The 19108-nt window shown below is 46.6% G+C and overlaps 1 protein-coding gene across 3 annotated transcripts in view; it reads left to right on the top strand.

Annotated features, from left to right (window-relative positions):
- Nucleotides 1-19108, top strand: part of LOC135906583 (UPF0462 protein C4orf33 homolog) — a 182605-nt gene that overhangs the window by 44161 nt on the left and 119336 nt on the right. For 2 of the 3 annotated variants that reach the window (XM_070539502.1, XM_070539501.1), the window contains one exon: nt 17871-17894. The exons of the other annotated variant lie outside the window; for it this stretch is intronic. In XM_070539502.1, coding sequence (XP_070395603.1) covers nt 17871-17894 — 24 coding nt within the window. The remainder of the gene's footprint in view (nt 1-17870; nt 17895-19108) is intronic. 3 annotated transcript variants of the gene reach the window in all.

The raw sequence follows: 19108 nt of genomic DNA, 5'->3' as shown, positions 1-19108 counted from the left end.
ATCACGCGCTTTGCTACTTATGCTCATTGAAAGACCCTACAGGAAGACTTGGTCGCTGGGCCTTACGCCTCCAAGAATATTCGTTCTCGGTCACCTAAAAATCTGGCCGACTACACAAGGACGCTGACTGCCTGTCTCGCTACCCGGTAGATGAGCCTGACGACGCCGACAGTAGTACCGCCGACGGCATTTTCTCTGTGTCTGCCTTCGCCAACACCGCCGATGAGCAGTACCGACACCTATCGCTGCGAGTACTCATCGAGCGTCTGCGCTCTGCACCAACCGACACATCCGTTCGCCGACATGTCCTCCAGCGCGGCATTCTGTATCGAAGGAACTTCCTCCCTGATGTCCCTGATCTTCTTCTTGTCGTACCAAAACATCTACAACAGACTGAGCTCATTGAGATGCATGACGCACCCACTGCAGGACATCTTAGGTTAACCCGCACGTACGACCGCGTCCGCCGCCGCTTCTATTGGCCTGGTCTTGCTCGCTCCGTCCGACGCTATGTTGCGGCCTGTGATCCCTGCCAGCGTCGGAAAACACCTGAGGTGATACCTTCCGGTCATCTACAGCCGATCACCGTCCCTGTGGAACCGTTCTTCCGTGTTGGATTAGACCTCCTTGGTCCCTCTCCCACGTCATCCTCTCGGAACAAATGGCAAGCCGTCGCAACTGATTACGCCACCCGATACGATATCACGCGGGCTCTCGCCACCAGTTGCACCACTGACGTCGCGCACTTTCTCTTGCGTGACATTATCTTAGTGCATGGCGCCCCGTGACAGCTGCTTACTTACTGTGGTCGTAACTTCCTCTAGAAAGTTACCGCCGACATTGTGCGTTCCTGCTCTATTCAACACAAGCTGACTTCTTCTTACCATCCTCAAACCAATGGCCTGACAGAATGGTGAAACCGCACTCTTACCGACATGCTGTCCAAGTACGTTTCGAAGGACCACCACGACTGGGACGTTGCCCTTCCTTACGTCACATTTGCTTATAATTCTTCCCGGCATGACACCGCCGGATTTTCTCCATTTTATCTACTCTACGGCCGCGAACCGACCTTGTCCCTTGCTACGGTACTTCCTCCTGCTGCGGCCTCTAACAAACGAGTATGCGCGTGACGCCATCACCCTCGCCGACCATGCACGCCAGCTTGCCCGCGCTCGACTGACGGACTCGCAAACCACGCAGCAGCGTCGGTAAAATGCCCGCCACCATGACATACAATTTTTGCCTGGTGCACTCGTGCTCCTGTTGTTGCCCTCTCTTCAGGTCGGACTTTCAGCAAAGCTCCTTTCGCGATACACAGGGCCCTACCGCATGCTGCGCCAGGTGACGCCTGTTACGCACGAAATTGCTCCAGTGAGCTCAACCTCGTCATCTATTCTGGCATCTAGTGATGTCGTGCACGTGAGTAGGCTCAAGAACTACTACACTGCTTCAGAGTCTGGCCTTTAGTCGCTCCGGGACGGCGCTTTTGCCGCCGGGGGTAGTGCTACGGGATAGCATTTCCAATGACGAAGAGCCGAGCAGTAAGAAGACGACGACGACGATTGGAAGCTAGCGCGGGCTGTTGCCTCTTGGCCAACTGCGGCGTATTGCCTTGTAAATATACTTGTAAATAGCTTTTCATCGGTGTCTTCCTGCTTAAAAATATGACTAATAAAAATCGGGCCCCCTGCTTAACCCCCTTCTCGTTTATTACATAACGAGGGTCTCAAATCCGGCTACATTGATGCCTTCAGGTAAAATATGGGGGTTTATTGACCAGGTGCCTTCACCCAAATAGATCCCGTTCTCGTGACGCCTGCGGCAAAAAGGACGTTCCACGTCCGCCACCAAGGTCTGCGAGTGGTGGCGCTGGCTAACACTCCCAGGGCTCTACTAGGACACATAAATACCCAAGAAAGTGGATGGGGAACAGCGCCGCGGTAGCTCAATCGGTAGAGCATCGCACGCCAAATGCGAAGGTTGTGTGTTCGGTTCCTACCTGCTGCACGTTGTTTTTTCATCCACATTAATTTCCATTATTTATCGTTTCTTTATTTCACGTATTAAGCACAAGTAATTTCCCCTATGTTGTCCTTGGTGTCAGTGTGTGCTGGATTCTTATGATGGGACTATATATATATATATATATATATATATATATATATATATATATATATATATATATATATATATATATATATATATATATATTTCTCTTTTCGGGAGTGATGGTGCCCAGTCGCCTCGTTCGCACAATCAAATTCGAGAAGCGTGAAGCAACACACACACACACACACACACACACACACACACACATATATATATATATATATATATATATATATATATATATATATATATATATATAAATATATATATATATATGTGTGTGTGTGTGTGTGTGTGTGTGTGTGTGTGTGTGCATGTGTGTGTGTGTGTGTGAGTGTGTGTGCGTGTGTGTCTGTGTTGCTTCACGCTTCTCGCATTTGATTGTTTGAACGAGGCGCCTGGGCACCATCCGTCCCGAAAAGAGAATGAAGAACGAAGTGGGCTCGCGCGGTGCATCTAACCGGTCAGCGCTGCAACCGCTTTTCTAAATATAACCTGTAAACAGTTGCTCGTGTTGGTGGTGCTGGGTCGTGCTCGTCAAGAAGAGAGATGGCATGTGGCATTTCTGCGTTGATTATTGCCACCTAAACCGAATCACTAAAAAGAACTTTTACCCTTTGCCACGAATCGACGACGCTCTTTACTGTCTTCACGGTACCAAATACTTTTCGTCCATCGACCTTCAATCTGTTTATTGGCAGATTTCCATCGATGAGCAAGACCAATAAGAGACCGCGTTCGACACTCGAGATGGCCTCTACCAATTTAAGGTTATGCAGTTCGGTTTATGCAATGCCCCCGCCACGTTCAAACGGATGATGGACTATCTGCTTGAATCATTCAAATGCTCAACTTGCCTTTGTTATCTCGACGACGTCTTTGTGTTTTCTCCTACAATTGAGACGCACCTTGACCGCGTCGCAGCTATCCTTGACGTCTTCCGCAAGGATGCACTCCAATTAAACTCATCGAAGTGCCACGTCGGGCGCGACAACATACCGCGCTAGGCCATCTCGTCGATGCTTCCGCCGTACAACCCCACCCAGAGAAGCTTCGAGCAGTAACGTCTTTTCCTGTACCTCAGTCTATCAAAGACGTCCGGAGTCTTTTGGGGCTCTGTTCTCATACAGATGGTTAATGAAAGATTTCGCAGCAATCGCTCGACCACTCACGGAACTTCTTAAGAAAGACGTGCCTTTTACGTGGGGTACCCCTCAGGCTGCCGCATTTTCACATCTTATCACGATTCTCACCAATCCACCGGTTTTGGGTCGTTTTGACACGTCCGCACCTAGAGAGGTCCTAACTGATGCCAGTGATTATGGGATCGACGCCGTCTTATCGCAGCGCCAACACCGACATGACCACGTTATAGCCTACGCTAGCCGGCCCCTAAAAACTGCAGAGAGCAACAGTTACATTATCAAGCGCGAATGCCTTCCTCTCGTCTGGGTTGTTTCAAAGTTCCACCCATAATTATATGACAAGCCCTTCTCAGTAGTCACAGACCATCATGCGCTCTGTTGGCTTTCGTCGCCCAGGGATCCTACTGGTCGGCTCAGTCGTTGGGCCATCCTACTACAAGAATATTATTAGACCAATCTTAGAATATGCAGTAATTATCTGGGACCCTTTTACAAAGGTAAACATAAATAAACTTGAAAGAATACAAAAGAAAGCAGTAAGGTTTATATATAACACTTACGGGCGAGCATCAGTCAGTGACCTCCTCAAGAAAAGCGGTTTACCCTCTATTCCTAACAGAAATCGCATATGTCGCTTGAAGTTTTTCTATCAATTAATTAATAATAATCTCAAAGTTGACACCTCCAATATCCTTACCTATTCCTCGGGGTGCCAAACTAGAAATCGCCATTCTCTTTCTATAACACCATTAAATCCGAGAGTAAATTGTTTTAAATATTCCTTTTTTCCAAGGACCATCACTGATTGGAATAACCTCACGGATGATGTTGTCAGACAGACATCATTACATTCATTTCAAGAGCATTTGAATTGATTGCTCTTAATTGACCTTGTCGCTGTATTCTCTTGTTGAATCTCTATGTGCAATTTTGTTTTCTTTGTGTCTGTAATTCTGTATCTCACACAATGTTTCCCACCTGCTATGATCTTGTGTAAAAGATCGCAGTATTCATAAATAAAAAAAAATATTCTTACACAGTGACGTACAAGTCGGGATGCCAACACCAGGACGCAGATTGCGTCTCTCGCTACCCAGTCGAAGACGCGACCTCAACGTCTGATACTGACACCGACGCCTGTGTTCTCTCTGTTTTTCCACTGCTCCATGTCGACGACGAGCAGAGCCGTGACCCGTCTTTGCGTTTTATCATTGACCGACTGGAATCTTCTCTTGCCGACAGTTCCATTCGCTTATTCACACTTCAACATGGCGTACTCTACCGCCACAACGTTCACCACGCTGGCCCTGCATCATTCCTTGTGATCCCTAAATACCTTCGATCGGCTATTCTCCACGAATTTCACGACCTCGATCCCCAGTGCCGGTCGCCTGGGTGTGTCACGTACGTACGACCGGATCCACCCACGCTTACGTTGGCCAGGGCTAGCTCGCTCCGTTCGAAGATACGTAGGTGCGTGCGAGAAATGCCAGTGGCGCAAGACACCATCGACGCTCCCTGCTGGGCGCCTTCAATCACTCGACATTCGGAGGAACCATTCTTTGGGGTTGGTTTGGATTTACTTGGCCCTTTTTGTGTTTATACCTCTGGGAACAGGTGGATCGCTGTGGCCATGGATTACGCCACGCGCGTAGCCATGATCCGAGTGCTTCCTACAAGCTGCGTCACAGATGTCGCCGATTTTCTTCTACGTGACGTAATTTTAATACATGGAGCTCCGCGACAACTTCTCACATTCCGTGGCCGTACATTCGTATCAAAAGTTGTCGCGGACATCCTATAGTTCTGTGCCACGAGGTACAAGCTATTCACGTTATACCATCCCCAAATAATTGGCCTCATGGAGCGTCTCAATCGCATTCTCACAGACATGCTCGCGAAATAAGTCTGTCGAGAGCACACTGACTGAGACCTCGCTCTACCCTTCGTCATATTTGCTTACGATTCCTCGCGCCACGACACAGCCGGTTATCCCCCATTTTTCTTTCTGTCCGGCCGAAAACCAGCACTGCCCCTCGACACGACCCTCCCTATTCAAGCGGCACCGACAAGTGAATATGCACTTGACGCCATCGCCCGCTGCGCCCAGGCAAGGGAAATTGCCCGTGACCACCTCTGAAATCCCAAGAGAGTAAAAGGCGTTCCTACAACCGGCGACACCGAGACGTGCACTTGCCGCCTGGTTCTTTGGTGCTTCTAAGGTCTCCATCACGTCAGGTCGGCCTGTCGGAAAAACTGCTGTCTCGTTACACAGGCCCATACCGAGTGCTTCGTGCCGTGATTCCCGTCACCTACGAGATCGCCTCTGGCGCCCCATCTGCTTCCCAGTTCAGTGATATCGCGCACGTCACACGACTGAAGCAGTATCACCCTCCCAGTGATGGCATTTAGACGCTCCGGGACGTCGCTTCTGCCGCCGGGGGGTTATGCTGCACACGTGTGGTATTTGACTGTTTGAGCGAGGCGCGTGGGCGCCATTACTCGAGAAAAGAGGAGGAAGACCGAACTGGGCTCACGCTGTGAATGTGACCGATCAGCGCCGCAACTGCTGTTGTAAATATCACCTATAAATAGTTGCTCGTCTTACTGGCTCGTCCTTCGCGTAACAACATATACACCAAACAAGCCTTTTAAAGCCAGACGTTTCGCCTTCCATATAGATGCCTTGCTTACAATGGAGTAAAAAAGGTAGGAGTGCTGGTTCAAGCAGGCTTTAGTATGCAACCACCGCATGTAAACAAGGGGAGGGTTCTTTCGAGTGTTCTCTTGATTGTGTCTCCATGGACCCCAGGTACAAGCATGACCTAGCGTTTTACTGAAACATTGTTTATCTACAGCCACCGTATGCATCCCCGACATGCATTCCGAGGATGGGTACGCTGGCCGGCTTGCGTCCGTATCATGGCGCGTGAACAGGAAGGAATGCGCGGGTTGATCCCGGAGATTGCACAATACAAGGCCGAGCCCCGGCAGAGGTGAAGCAGGCTTCGAGCACTCCACCAACTTCCAAAAATAGGTTCATTATATTGGGTTCAAATAGAGCCACATAAATTCGGTGTTGTAAAGGAAATACAATAGACAAAACACACGCACACACACACACACACACACACACACACGCACGCACACACTCATGTCTATGTATGTATTTCAGAAAGGGAATTGTGAGTAGAAAGTTGGCCTGGATGCGCTTTACTTGTTTTAAATTCTGTTTAATGAATAATGAGCAGGTAGAGGAGAGCTACAACAGCCCCGGTGCACCTGACCAGGCGCCGGCGTGGATGCAGCAGCGCCTGCGGCAGGTGCATGGAAGTTGCGCTGACCGCGGCGGCACTTGTGCTGGCGTAGTTTTGTACCGTATTAAAAAATGCACGATTTCATAATGGGTGCAGTCAGAATGCAGCCCATGTAAGCAGCCTACACAGCCTCGCTGTTAACCCGTCCCAATATGACTGTTCCGGCCACTAGAATTTTTTTCTCTCCTGGCTGATTAAAGTAGAGTTCGTCAAGTCTATAATGTGCTTAGTGGTTGCTGTGTTCTCTGCCATAGCATTTGAGGCCGCTCTTTTCTTATCCCCATCGTTCTGATATCGGCGCAGCCGCTATTTAAGAATGCCCGTCCGACGCAGATGGAGTCGCAATCCCCATACGGGATCTTGAAAACAATGCCAGGAAAGGCTTCATGCGGCAGCTTGTCTTTCCAACTCACGAATGCGTTCATCAATTTGCGCACAGGAACGTGAGTCACCTGAAAGTTATTACGCTGCACGGGTGAAACACAGAAGCAGGTGTTGCCCCGGAAAAACTGAAGAGCCTCTTCAAGTCGCGGACATCAAACGGCGAACTCTCCGCTAGAGCCGGATCAGAGCCGAGAGGAGCAGCCCCCGCTTCCACGCCGATGTCAGTGGGAATGCACGTAAACAGACATACAGCGTCAAACAAAACCATCACCTCGTCTTCGTCGAGGAGTAGGCACGGAACTTTTTCAACCCGGCCAGGCGGGCTTCCGTCGAACTCTCGATTGCATACAGATATATTATTAGGTTAATCCTGTGAGCATTTTATGTGCTCTTAAAGGGTGGGGAATACAAACACATGGCAAAACCGTTCCTTGCACCTAAATATTTGGCCGTAAATACAAATAGCTAAGAAAATACAAGAGGTCATTATCTTCATCATCAGCCTTTACTTACGTCCACTATAGGACGAAGGCCTTTCCCTCCATTTCCCTAGTTGCCCGTGTCTTGCGCTAGCTGATTCCAACGTGCTCCTGCAAAATTTCTAATTTCACCACCCCAACCAATTTTCTGCCATGTTCGTCTCCCTACCCATGGTAGTCATTTTGTAACTTTAACGGTCTATCCGTTATCTACCATACGCTTTAAGTGACTAGCCTTGCTCCTTTCTTTTCTCTTAATGTGAACTAGAATATTGGCTATCCACTTTTGCTCTCTGATCCACACCGCTTACTTCCTGCCAGCTAAGGTTACTACTAACAATTTTCATTCCATTACGGTTTCTTTTTCCTACGCGATAGTTTCTACGCGATATGTTAGCGTCGGTAGAATGCAATAATTGCACACTTTCCTTTTCAACGACAGCGACAAGGACCCATTCAGTATTTGCTAGTGCCTGCAGTATGCAATCCAAACCATTTTAATCTTCTCCTTATTTCCTTTTCATAATCTGGATCCCTTGTGAACATTGACCTAGACAAAGGTACTCCTGCACAGGCTCTATAGTCTGACTTGCGAACACTAACTCTTGTTTCGTTGCCAGGCAATTGAACATTACCTATGTCATCTACATATATATCTTCAACCATACTATTCCACTTTCTCGGTTAATGCACTCGATGCTTTGTTGCCAATTCAATACAAGACGTCATCATCATCATCATCAGCCTGGTTACGCCCACTGCAGGGCAAAGGCCTCTCCCATACTTCTCCAACAACCCCGGTCATGTACTAATTGTGGCCATTCCATGGCTACAAACTTCTTAATCTCATCCGCCCACCTAACTTTCTGCCGCTTCCTGCTACGCTTCCCTTTCCTTGGGATTCAGTCCGTAACCCTTAATGACCATCGGTTATCTTTCCTCCTCATTACATGTCCTGCCCATGCCCATTTCTTTTTCTTGATTTCAACTAAGATGTCATTAACTCGCGTTTGTTCCCTCACCCAATCTGCTCTTTTCTTATCCCTTAACGTTACACCTATCATTCTTCTTTCCATAGCTCGTTGCGTCGTCCTCAATTTGAGTAGAACCCTTTTCGTAAGCCTCCAGGTTTCTGCGCCGTAGGTGAGTACTGGTAAGACACAGCTATTATATACTTGTCTCTTATACCTCCTATACCTCCTATACCTCCTATACAAGACGTATTCACACCTAAATCTCAAACATTAGCAAATTTCCTAGAAAAGAATAAATAGAATAAGCAATTGTAAGCACCTCTGAATGAACCTGCTTCAATAGAGCGCTGGTTCTACGAAGTAATAATGTTTCGATAAGGAAGTGCCGTCGAGGACGGCAGATAACAAGATGACAAGATTAGCGAATATGCAGGCACAAGTTGGAATAAGCTAGCGCAAGACTGGCTAATTGGACATCGCAAAGAGAGGCCTTCGTCCTGCAGCGGACATTTAAAAAAAAAGCCTGATTAGGATGATGAATGTTTAAATACGTCAACCTTGGAACATTAGGCCATAAAAGCATATTCATAATTTATCTCGGAATGTAGTCTGCCGGTGGGTCGACAGTAGAGGGCGAAGTCCACATTTAGGCCTCGCGTGTAAAGCTGCAACGTGGATTTTAACCCAGCGGCCTTCATAGAGGTAGGATGTGTGGGATAAGGTTTACCTTCTTAAGGAAGTCTGCAACGGATTGCATTTTCTTGTAAGAAAAGACAAACACAGCAGCAAGACGTTCTATCGTCTCCATATTATTGATGCGGTATTGCTAATATTGGTCTCAAGCTTCGTTCGCTTACTCCAGGCTGACACGAACACATTTAGTTCTACGTCAGAGTAGGCGTACTTGAACTTTCTTTGTAACAAGCTGAGCTTTCTTTGCGCCGATCAACAACTGTTCGCTATATGGCGGCTCATTTCAGACCATGTGTTGTAGTTATGCTAAGTAATTTCAATTCCCTCGTACGTCTAAATTCGTCCCCTCCGATGACAGAATAATGGTACGCAAGGAATTAGTCAAAAAAATATGGCGATTGACTCTTTTTACCCGAAAAATGTTTACACCATCTGAAAGTCGACGTAATTTCACGTACCGGGAACGTTGCTGGTTAGTCCTTGCAAATTTCTATGACCGGCGCTCGATTCTTTCCGTAAGCCTCTTAACTGTTGAGCTACGCTCGAACTAAGACCGATGCCATGAAGCTTTCGTACAGCCTTCTAAATAACTACACGTCTCTAAACAAACGGTGATGCTTTGTTCTCATCTGCATCCCTTAGTGCATTTTTAATCAAAAAGCATCTTGCAGACAACCAATTGAAAAACAATTTATTGACACCGGTGGGCCTGTCGAAACGTTGTAATAGCACGAAAAACCAAATACTGTGCGAGACAAAAAAAAATGAGCTGCAAACCGCACTTAACCTTTTCTCTACTGAAAAATATGTAGGCGAGAAAAACAGAATCATTTTTACGCTTCGTTTGATATTTGCTTTCAGAAGTGCAGAGAAAAGAATCGCGCAACATTTTTATTATTAAACTCCACAAGTGAGCGTCTACAAAGTGTACATTAGTTGGGAGCATGGTTAAAATAAAGCAAACAGTTTTGCATTTGCAGGCACAAGAAAACATTGCATTTGATACGCCAAATTCTCGACTTTGCTTTGCAGCCTTTCTTCCTGCATAGCATTGCATTTTAAATTTTACAAAATTCTGGGAAGTGTTCAAAATCATTATCTCGTCTCTCTGTCAAGCAGCTAGGCTGGCCTGGTCTCTGGAGTTGCAGGTCAACTTCCATACCTTTATTTCTTGGTACCATTTCGATTAGCGTTAAATATGGTTTAATGTTTTGCATACAACCCCGCTTGAATGAGAGGAGAGAGGGCACCTCTTTTTGTTGTAGGTGCAAAGCTGTTGCATCCCGACAGTATTCAAGCCACGCATTACAGACAGTCATGTTGAGAAAATTTTTGAGCAACCCAACTGCCCATTTCCTAAATTTGACCTTTGTCCTAACATATCAAATATACCTGTTGATGAAGTCCAGTGTCCTCATCAATTGATTATATTTCCATACACTTACCAGGCACGGTAATGTTTTTTAAGCGTAGTAGTTTATGACTAAGATCTGGAAAATGATGCATCCGAGATGTCGGCAAAAACAAACCATGAAGTGGGTCGATCGCAGTGATATTGCAGAAAGGGTTCAAGCTTAATGCACATACCCCTGTGGGCTGGGAAACCTGTAGCACGACCCTGAACTACCCTTGTCACACGTGGGACCCAAAGAGGTCACAGGCACAAGGGTAGCACAACACAACATACGTTTTTGAAAAAAATATATTTTGCGTAACGTTTTCCAAAACGAACGCTAAATAATAGAGAGTTGTAGTATTGGGGACGCAAGGCGTTGGGGCCCCAAGCGCTTGGGTGCGTTTGCGTTTGCGTACGCAAGCAGAAACGTGTTATAGGTTAGCGGCCCCAAACGCAAACCGCAATGTGGTCGCATGCGCTCGCAGCACCACCAAAATCTGATCGTTGCTGCGTTATCATGTCATAAAATATGAAATGAAGCATATGAATTTAAGTACATTAAACTCTTTTTATTAGAAGCAGTTAATAGAGAGGTTTACAGCGTCCGGTAATCGGGTAAACGCAAGCTGGGGCGTTGGGGCGGAGTCATGAACTAGAGCGGCCTGCATGGTGCTGCCACCTGGTGGCGCAAAGCTCAAACAGACAAAAACAGCTAATATTGCAGTAACCAAGTTTATTTTACTTTGCTGCGGGTATAAATTTTTGGCAGCAACACAATTAAGCCAGTGCCGATAATTTACACCAGCAGCGAAGTTGAATAGACTTGGTTACAGCAATATTAGCTGCTTTTGTCTATTTGAGCTTTGCGCCGCCAGGTGGATGCACCAAGCAGGACGCTCCCGTTTATGACTCCGCCCCAACACCCCAACTGCGTTTATCCGAATACCAGACACAGTAAACCTCTCTAATACACATAAAAACGACGTCTGTCGACACTTGGCGAAAGATTTATTACATTATCTACCCGCTAGCTACTCGTAAGTTCTCCTACACCACAAGAGTCACGTGGGTAACGTGACCTCTTAGGGGCAGCGATGTTTTCGGCCGCTCCAACAACCCAAGGACGCAAGTAGACGTAGCGGTCTGCTCATGCGCAGTAACGTCGCCCCTAGTTCTTGCGTACGCAAGCCGCTTGCGTCCCCAACACTAAAACTCCCTAATGCTCGGCGCAAACGCGCCACTGCTCGCGCGTTCGTCGTCGTGATCTTCTTCCATGGCTGGCTCCGTTGTTCCGTTGTGCAAAAAGAACCTACATCGTCAGCAATCTCGCTCCGTTGCAGCTCATCTATCCAGCATATAATTTCACTTCTCTTCTGTCGTCGTAATGGGGAGGCCGAGTTGACGGGGGTATGAGCCATTGCTTCAGAGTCTATGAGGCATTCATTGTCTTACGTGACAGGCACATCTAAGAACAGAGGTGATTCGTGAATGTGTGTGCGTACCTATATCATGATGATAACCACAGATTAGGACAACAAATATGTTTGAACATTTGTTCAGTATTCTGGATCGTCTCTGCCTCGTGCGCTAAGCAGCTTTCCTGGTCATCCACCTTCACACAGTGGAATTGATGTTAAATTCTTTCGTTTAATTACTCGACCAGCACTTGCATGAAGACATATGGTTTATTACAACAGCACTGGAAAATGAAGTTACACCTTTTTATTTGTCCATTTGACCACAAACATATTTCTGTTCTCACACACGACGGAGATCGATTCTTCATGGCTTACATTGCTGTGACTGGGATGGTTGGAAGCAGCCCCTTCGATGCCGTTTGGACTTACTATTTCACACATGAACTTTTCCTCTTGAAGTATGCAGTAGAAACTTCAACGTGGTAAAATATCGATTTGACAAAATATCCGATGGCTGCACAGTTGCCTCCACAAACTGTATTAAGATCGCTCCGCCTAGGCCCCTAGCTTTCATATTCCTACGAGGCGGTGCAGTAGCGAACGATCATGAGAGGACTGACGACGAAGACGATGACCGCCGATAGTCGCGCGCACGGGTTCCATCTTGCACGCCTGTCTTGTGTCTTTTGTATATATCTTGTAAATATATAGTCAAACGTCTTTTCTCCCCGTGACATTTTGGTGGAGAGTGTAGGTTTTTCGAGTTTCAAGACGGATTTAAGCGGTGGACGCTCCTGCGCGGCTTCTACAATGCCAGTGCAAGTTTGGGACCACAATGTTTCGGGCAGGTCACCAACCGTGCCTCAACCACCCGCCGCTAGCGGCCCCGTCGCCTGCATGCAAACGCGTGACCCAGGTAGCTTTTCCCGGCTGTCACAACACCGACGTCGAACATTGCCTTCAACTTTAGGAAAGGGCCAGCACTAGCGACAGCGGGGACCTGACTCAGATGCTAGCGAACATCATGTTACCTGGCGGGTACAGCAGAAGTGGGCTTTCTGAACCACAAACAAGAATTTATAAGTTGGGAGGTGTGTAAGCCAATGCCCATCGATCTGCTCGGCAAGCCCATCGGATGCCGTCATGCTGCGCACAAAGAACCTGCATGCCAAGCTCAGACTTGCACAAAGTGCTATGTGACGTACATCCAGGACATTCTGGCGCTTTGTCGCAAAGTCGATAACGTGATGCCTGAAACGGAAAAGCTTCCGCATATCCTCAAAGGTATTGCGGATGCATCTTTACCCTCCCGGTTTTTAGGAGCTAATCCACAGTGCAAAACGTCATCTAAGAATGCCGGCGCTTTGAAGAAGCAAAAAGTGGCCACGTTACTCCGAACTTCGCACCTCTTCCGAACACGGCTGCAATGTATCCCTGCAAAGACCTCCTTCTAACCATTCCAGCTGTTCCTGCAGCATCCGACAATACTGTTCACATCATCTGCTGCGAGATTGAAGCTGCCTTCCCGATTCCCCTTCAGGTGCGTAATCACGACGAGTCTCATGCAGCCAATTCCCCCATCCAAACCGTTGTGCGAGAAGAACTAGCCAACGCAGGATTACAGACGCTTTGCCCAGTCAGCGGAGCTGACTACCGCCCACCCACCGCACCTAAGGTATACAGAAGCCTATCCGTTCATCCTCGTTATCAGAATTCCGAAGAATGGCGCACTTTTGATGACATGCCCACATGTTTCTGTTTTGCACACGTTGGACACATTTTCCGCTATTGTCGCAGTGCTTGAAACTCAGCGTTCGCCGTGCTATCACAGCATCTGACGTCAGGTGGTAGTTTTCGAGGGCCGGAAAGCAATGACAACGACAGCGCTCCGCCATCATTGCCACCATGATATGATTGCTCTCTTTGGGCATCCCGACACCTGCCCCACTCACCTCTGCCTCGTCGCCCTCCTTCCCCCTCATACTCCCGCCGCTTATCGGAAAACTGGCGGGCGCAGCTCCGAGAGGTGAGCCTGCCACGACGACCCGATACGAAATTCATGTGCTCACACCACCTGGACATCACAACTTCATCAACGTAGACGTGGAGGGTGTACCTGTCGTCGCACGCATTGAGATCGGCACCCACCTATTGGTCATGAACTCAAACCTCCTTATTCGTACGAAGAAAGTTCTTACTCCTGCTGCGATCACTGGTGTGCACGTAGCCGATGGTGCGACTCCGACTTATTCTGGGTTGGCCCGTATCACCGTTGCCGGACGCCACACTTGAGTTTTGTTACGTCTTGGATCAGTGCGCACATGCAATCAACTTAGGACTAGACTTTCTCTGCAGGGGTTATCCAGCTCGCCTTACCTCATGCCATTGAGTCCTCTGATCCTGCTCCTTGGCAGCTGTATTCCGCCGCTTACATTCGTATACCACATATAGCCGCGACGTACATCGACGTCTCTCCACATCCCCTGAGGACGATGGCGATTACAACATTTTGCCCAATGCTCTGGTCCTCTGTTAGCAAAATGTCATGTTCCCGCACTCGGTCACCAGTATAAGGAGCAATGCCGCATGTCTCCTTATTGTGAATTTGGACTATGCCCTCAAGAGATAACCCAGGGTATCACTCTTGCAGCCCTAGCTCCAGCCTGCGACTATCATGTTTCCGTCTTACCTGATCCCGCTGCACCATATCCTGCTGCTGATGATTCCAACCATACGACATTGGATAACATAACTACTATCATGGCCACTGACCTTCCGGCCGCACATGTGCATGCGTTTCGGGGCCTGTTCATGTCGCAACAGGACATTGTTGACCTCAGTGACCCACCACTGGGCCAAACAACAGTTGTCAAGCATCGGATGCACACCGGCGATGTGAAACCCATACGCCAACTACCTATCGTGTCTCCTCCTCTGAGTATGAACTTACAGAAAAGAAAGTTGACAAAATGCGTGCCCGTGATACCATCTAACCTTCTTCAAGTCTATGGGTATCTCCGGTCTAGCTCGTTGGGAAGAAGGACAACCGCTGGCGCTTCTGTTCGGCTATCAGAATCTTAACCGAGTAACAAAAAAAAAAAACACGTGTACCCGTTACCTCAGATAGATGACGCTCTTGACTGTCGAAGTGGTTCCAAGTATTTTTCTTTGATAGACATTCATGCCAGGTATTGGAAGATTGTAGTTGACATGGATCATGCAAAGACGGCGTTTATTACACCTGATGGGCTCTATGAGTTTAAGGTGGCGCCATTCGGGCTATGCAATGCGCCGCCACATTTCAACGAATGATAGACGCCTTCCTTCACGTCTTAAGGTAGTTACTCTGCTTGTGCTACCTCGATGATGTCACGTGACCTACGAGTTACAGCCTATCAATACCTACATGCCACGATCCTCCTTTGATATCGATCACCTCGCTAGACTGAAGCGATATCACTCAAACCTACCAAGCGCCGGAACAGCGTCTAGGCCGCTGGGGGCCGTGCTAAGAAGCGTAGCACTAGCGAACTATGATGAGAGCACTGACGAAGACGACGATAGCCTATGTCCGCGCACGCGCTTCATCTTGTATGTGTGTCTTCTTGTTGTTGTACATATCTCGTAAATATATTGTCAAGCGTCCTTTCTTCCCATAGCAATGTCATCAGAGAGGACTATACCTATCCCGGCATATATATGAAAAAAGCAATCACAAGCCCATCCGGGGAACATAAAACGAAATCCGTGACATAAGAAGCTACGAAAAACGGAAAAAGATGCGCCATATATCGACATCTGCAATTTATGTCCACAAACGGGGCACCGAGTGCTCTACGTTCACAATTTTTGTCCGGAAACGTGGACGAGCATGAAACACTCCCCCCCTCTTCCCTGCTACTTATACTTTCATTCCGTACTCACGCTTGTTGAAAACGTAACGAAGAGTTTCCAAGAGTGGTAACGAAAGCATGTATCTTGCGCCCTCATAACGCGCAAAAGATAACGCTGAGGATTTCAAAAACCGGTATCTCTTCGTGACTCGAAAATTCCGTCATTTGAATTACGGAAAACAGGCTTTCTACCGGCGCATTTGTCTTGACTGCAAGTAGAAGGCATTCTGCGAACGTCCATTCTGTCTGGGAGCCTGTGTCGTGGCCACCGGTGTATGTAGCATGCAATCGCGTCGGCTGATGCCAAGTTGTGTGGATAATCTGTGCTGTCGCCCGTGTATTTGTTTTCCTGAAGTGCAAGAATGGGAGAATGCTTAGAAACTGGGCGTTTTCTTCGCATTTTATGCATGATATTGTTCGGAATTCGTTGTGTATATTCTAAGCCAAGTTTGTAAAAGCGAATTTCTTTCATTTGTAATGTCGCCCATTCACCCGTTTCGCACGTTTCGCCTCTATACGCAGTCTTTCCATAAGGTCTAAGTACCAAAATGACATATGTTTGTCATTTACTTTTGCATCTTATGCCGTCCAGTGGAGATTAGTACGGGAACTACCGCTACTTTGCGGGTGCCACGTCATTGGACGAATGCACCAAAAGTGCGAAACTAAATAAACTAGAGCTTAAAAAATAAATAGAGGTAAATAAACAGCTCCCCACTTCACAGACGTCTTGCGTCTACTTAATGAACTTACGCGTGCACTGAGAATAGATTCGAAAAGGCGTGTAAAGAACGCTCCACGTCAAAGGGACACTGAAGGTAAATACTAAGTCGACGGGGACTGTTTAAGAACCGTGCCAGAAACCTCGAAACGCTTGCTTAGTGCCAATAAGAAACTTAGTTTAGTAGAAAATTGTATGTGAACGGTCGGAGTACCTCTTTCTAAATTCAACTGTCACGCCACCCGACCGGGGGGAGTGGTGACGTTGCATGGGTCATTACCGTCCTTTGCTGCCATCGGTCACTGAAACGGCGCCCACAGTGCGTGGCACCGAGCAAAGACAGAGCGGCGGTATGGTGGCTAGAAGACGACGGATTAGGCGCTGCAAGTGCTTTTTGGTCAAGTAGCGTAGACCATTTGGGCAACCCGCGACGTCACATGGAAGTCGAATTCTCTGCTACTTGCAGTTTGTGCGAGTTTCACCAGCCAGCAAAAGCAGCGCAGCACTACGCGATCGGGAAAATACTGAAATGCGAAAGCGTAGGTGGCGCAGAGTCGAAGGAAAACGAAACCCTTCTACAGGCCACGTCGTTGTCAATGGTAATTTCAAAAAGGTTTTTTTTTCTGAGCATGAAATGAAACTGAACAAATAGAATTTTATTTCAGCTCATAATACAATACGAGGTTGTTTTCTATAACTACTAGTTGGGTACTAGTGACAGAATTTAACTGAGGAGGGCTTTCGTCATCGGGTAAGTGTTTGAATATCCCGGGAGAGTGTCTAATCACGTTCTGCATTTACTTCAATTTCTCGATTATTGGAGCTCTGTTTACTATAATATAGACACCGTAGAGATTCCCGAGCACAAATTTGTTACCTCAGCATGACTTTGTATTTGCCCCCCCCCCCCCTCCTTTAGTGTCTCTTTAAGGCCACGGTATACTGCATATAATACAGTGTGGTTTACCAAGGTTTTTACAGGATTTTCATGCTAAGAGGTTCCATACAAAGGTACTTCCGCTTTAGTTTATCGCTAAGTTTTATGTGCGGCTTAGCACACAATCTCTCCTGTGAAAATTCGGCTCTTTTATAATGTATGGCAAGAACAAAGAAGAGCGATACTTATCATTATGAAAAAGCCTTCCAGTGGATGTAGCAGCTCGGAATAGAATAAGAATATACTGCAGGCAGAAAAAACACGTAGAACACGATCACCTACGATCCATATCATCTTATTTATAAATGGCACTGACGCCTGATTTTCGACGCATTTGCGGTAGTGAACCAGAGTGAACACTGAAATTTAACATTATTTCTTCTTGTCTTTTAACCATCTAGGAGAAGCGTCGACAGAATAGAATTGTAAGTATACAACTCTCATATCACAGCCATTCATGCAAGATGGCATGCATATCAATTAGAGAAGAAAGAGTAATGCTTACTTACACAATTTTTTAGGAAATTTTGACCTCTGTGAAAACTCTGTAAGAACACATTGTTTGCACAATGCAGATGAAATATTACCTGCTGGCGCGAACAGTACCAACGATATTTTGCTTAGTTATTTTTTGCTGTCACAAAGGTCAGTACAGAAAATGCCACAGGTTATTTTACATTGAAACTAGTTCACTGTAATGACGGGGACCTCATTAAAATATCACAGTATTTGGCAGAAACAAAACGATCTAATTCCTTGATAACTACAGCAGCTATGTACCTTCAATGAAATAAACATGAACATTGCAGCATACACTATGTGGCTTACGTTGCATGCCTAAGGAAATATGAAACATCCTCAGAAGGATCAGGACATATTTGGTGGAGGGAAAGATTTTTGCTAGGACTGGATCCATAAATTGAAGTACAAAATAATGTATAAGAGACTCGGCGTTACCACAAACTCCACAGCAAAAGAAAGGCGTTTTGGTAAAATAGATACAAGAAAACTGCGCTGCATTGACAGCTGATATGACAAACATGCATGGACCATCCTCCCTTGTTAACGTGCTTGCCTTGTGCACCTGACTTATTGTGGCAGTTTCGGCAACTGCATTATATTTTGCAATAAAATGTAATTCGGTAAGATTATTGTAGGGAGGAACTCACTGGCTCTAAAAACAGACGATTCACGTTCGCTTCAGGCCGTAATGATTCGCTGAACTTATGAGCTCGTACCACATCTTCAGCGTCTCCTATTATTCGTTAGCTTCCTTGAAAGACCACTTGCATATAATATTGTAACCCATAGTGATGTCATGCAAGCAATAACTGCATTTATCTCGAAAAATTACATAATTAGGGCAGGTTCCAGCATAACATTCACCAGACCAACATGTCGCAGCTCAAAACAAATGTTTGCACCAAATCTTCTGTGCCGAGTTTAATAATAATATTGCGTTATCTGAACCTTGGAATATGAAGCAAGGCCTGATTATTAAAGGTGCCTTGCTATAATGTTAGTTGACAGGGGGTTAATGGACGTGTATGGAAATTAAAAATGACCGTTTACAAGTGAAAATTCTGAAAGGCCGCAATACCAACGGTAAAAAAAGATGTTGAAAAATGTTCAAAATGTA

Source organism: Dermacentor albipictus, chromosome 5 (assembly GCF_038994185.2).
Source record: "Dermacentor albipictus isolate Rhodes 1998 colony chromosome 5, USDA_Dalb.pri_finalv2, whole genome shotgun sequence".
Classification (NCBI taxonomy): Eukaryota; Metazoa; Arthropoda; class Arachnida; order Ixodida; family Ixodidae; genus Dermacentor; species Dermacentor albipictus.
Note: the sequence above shows the minus strand (reverse complement) of the source record. Positions and strands in the feature narration are given on the sequence as shown.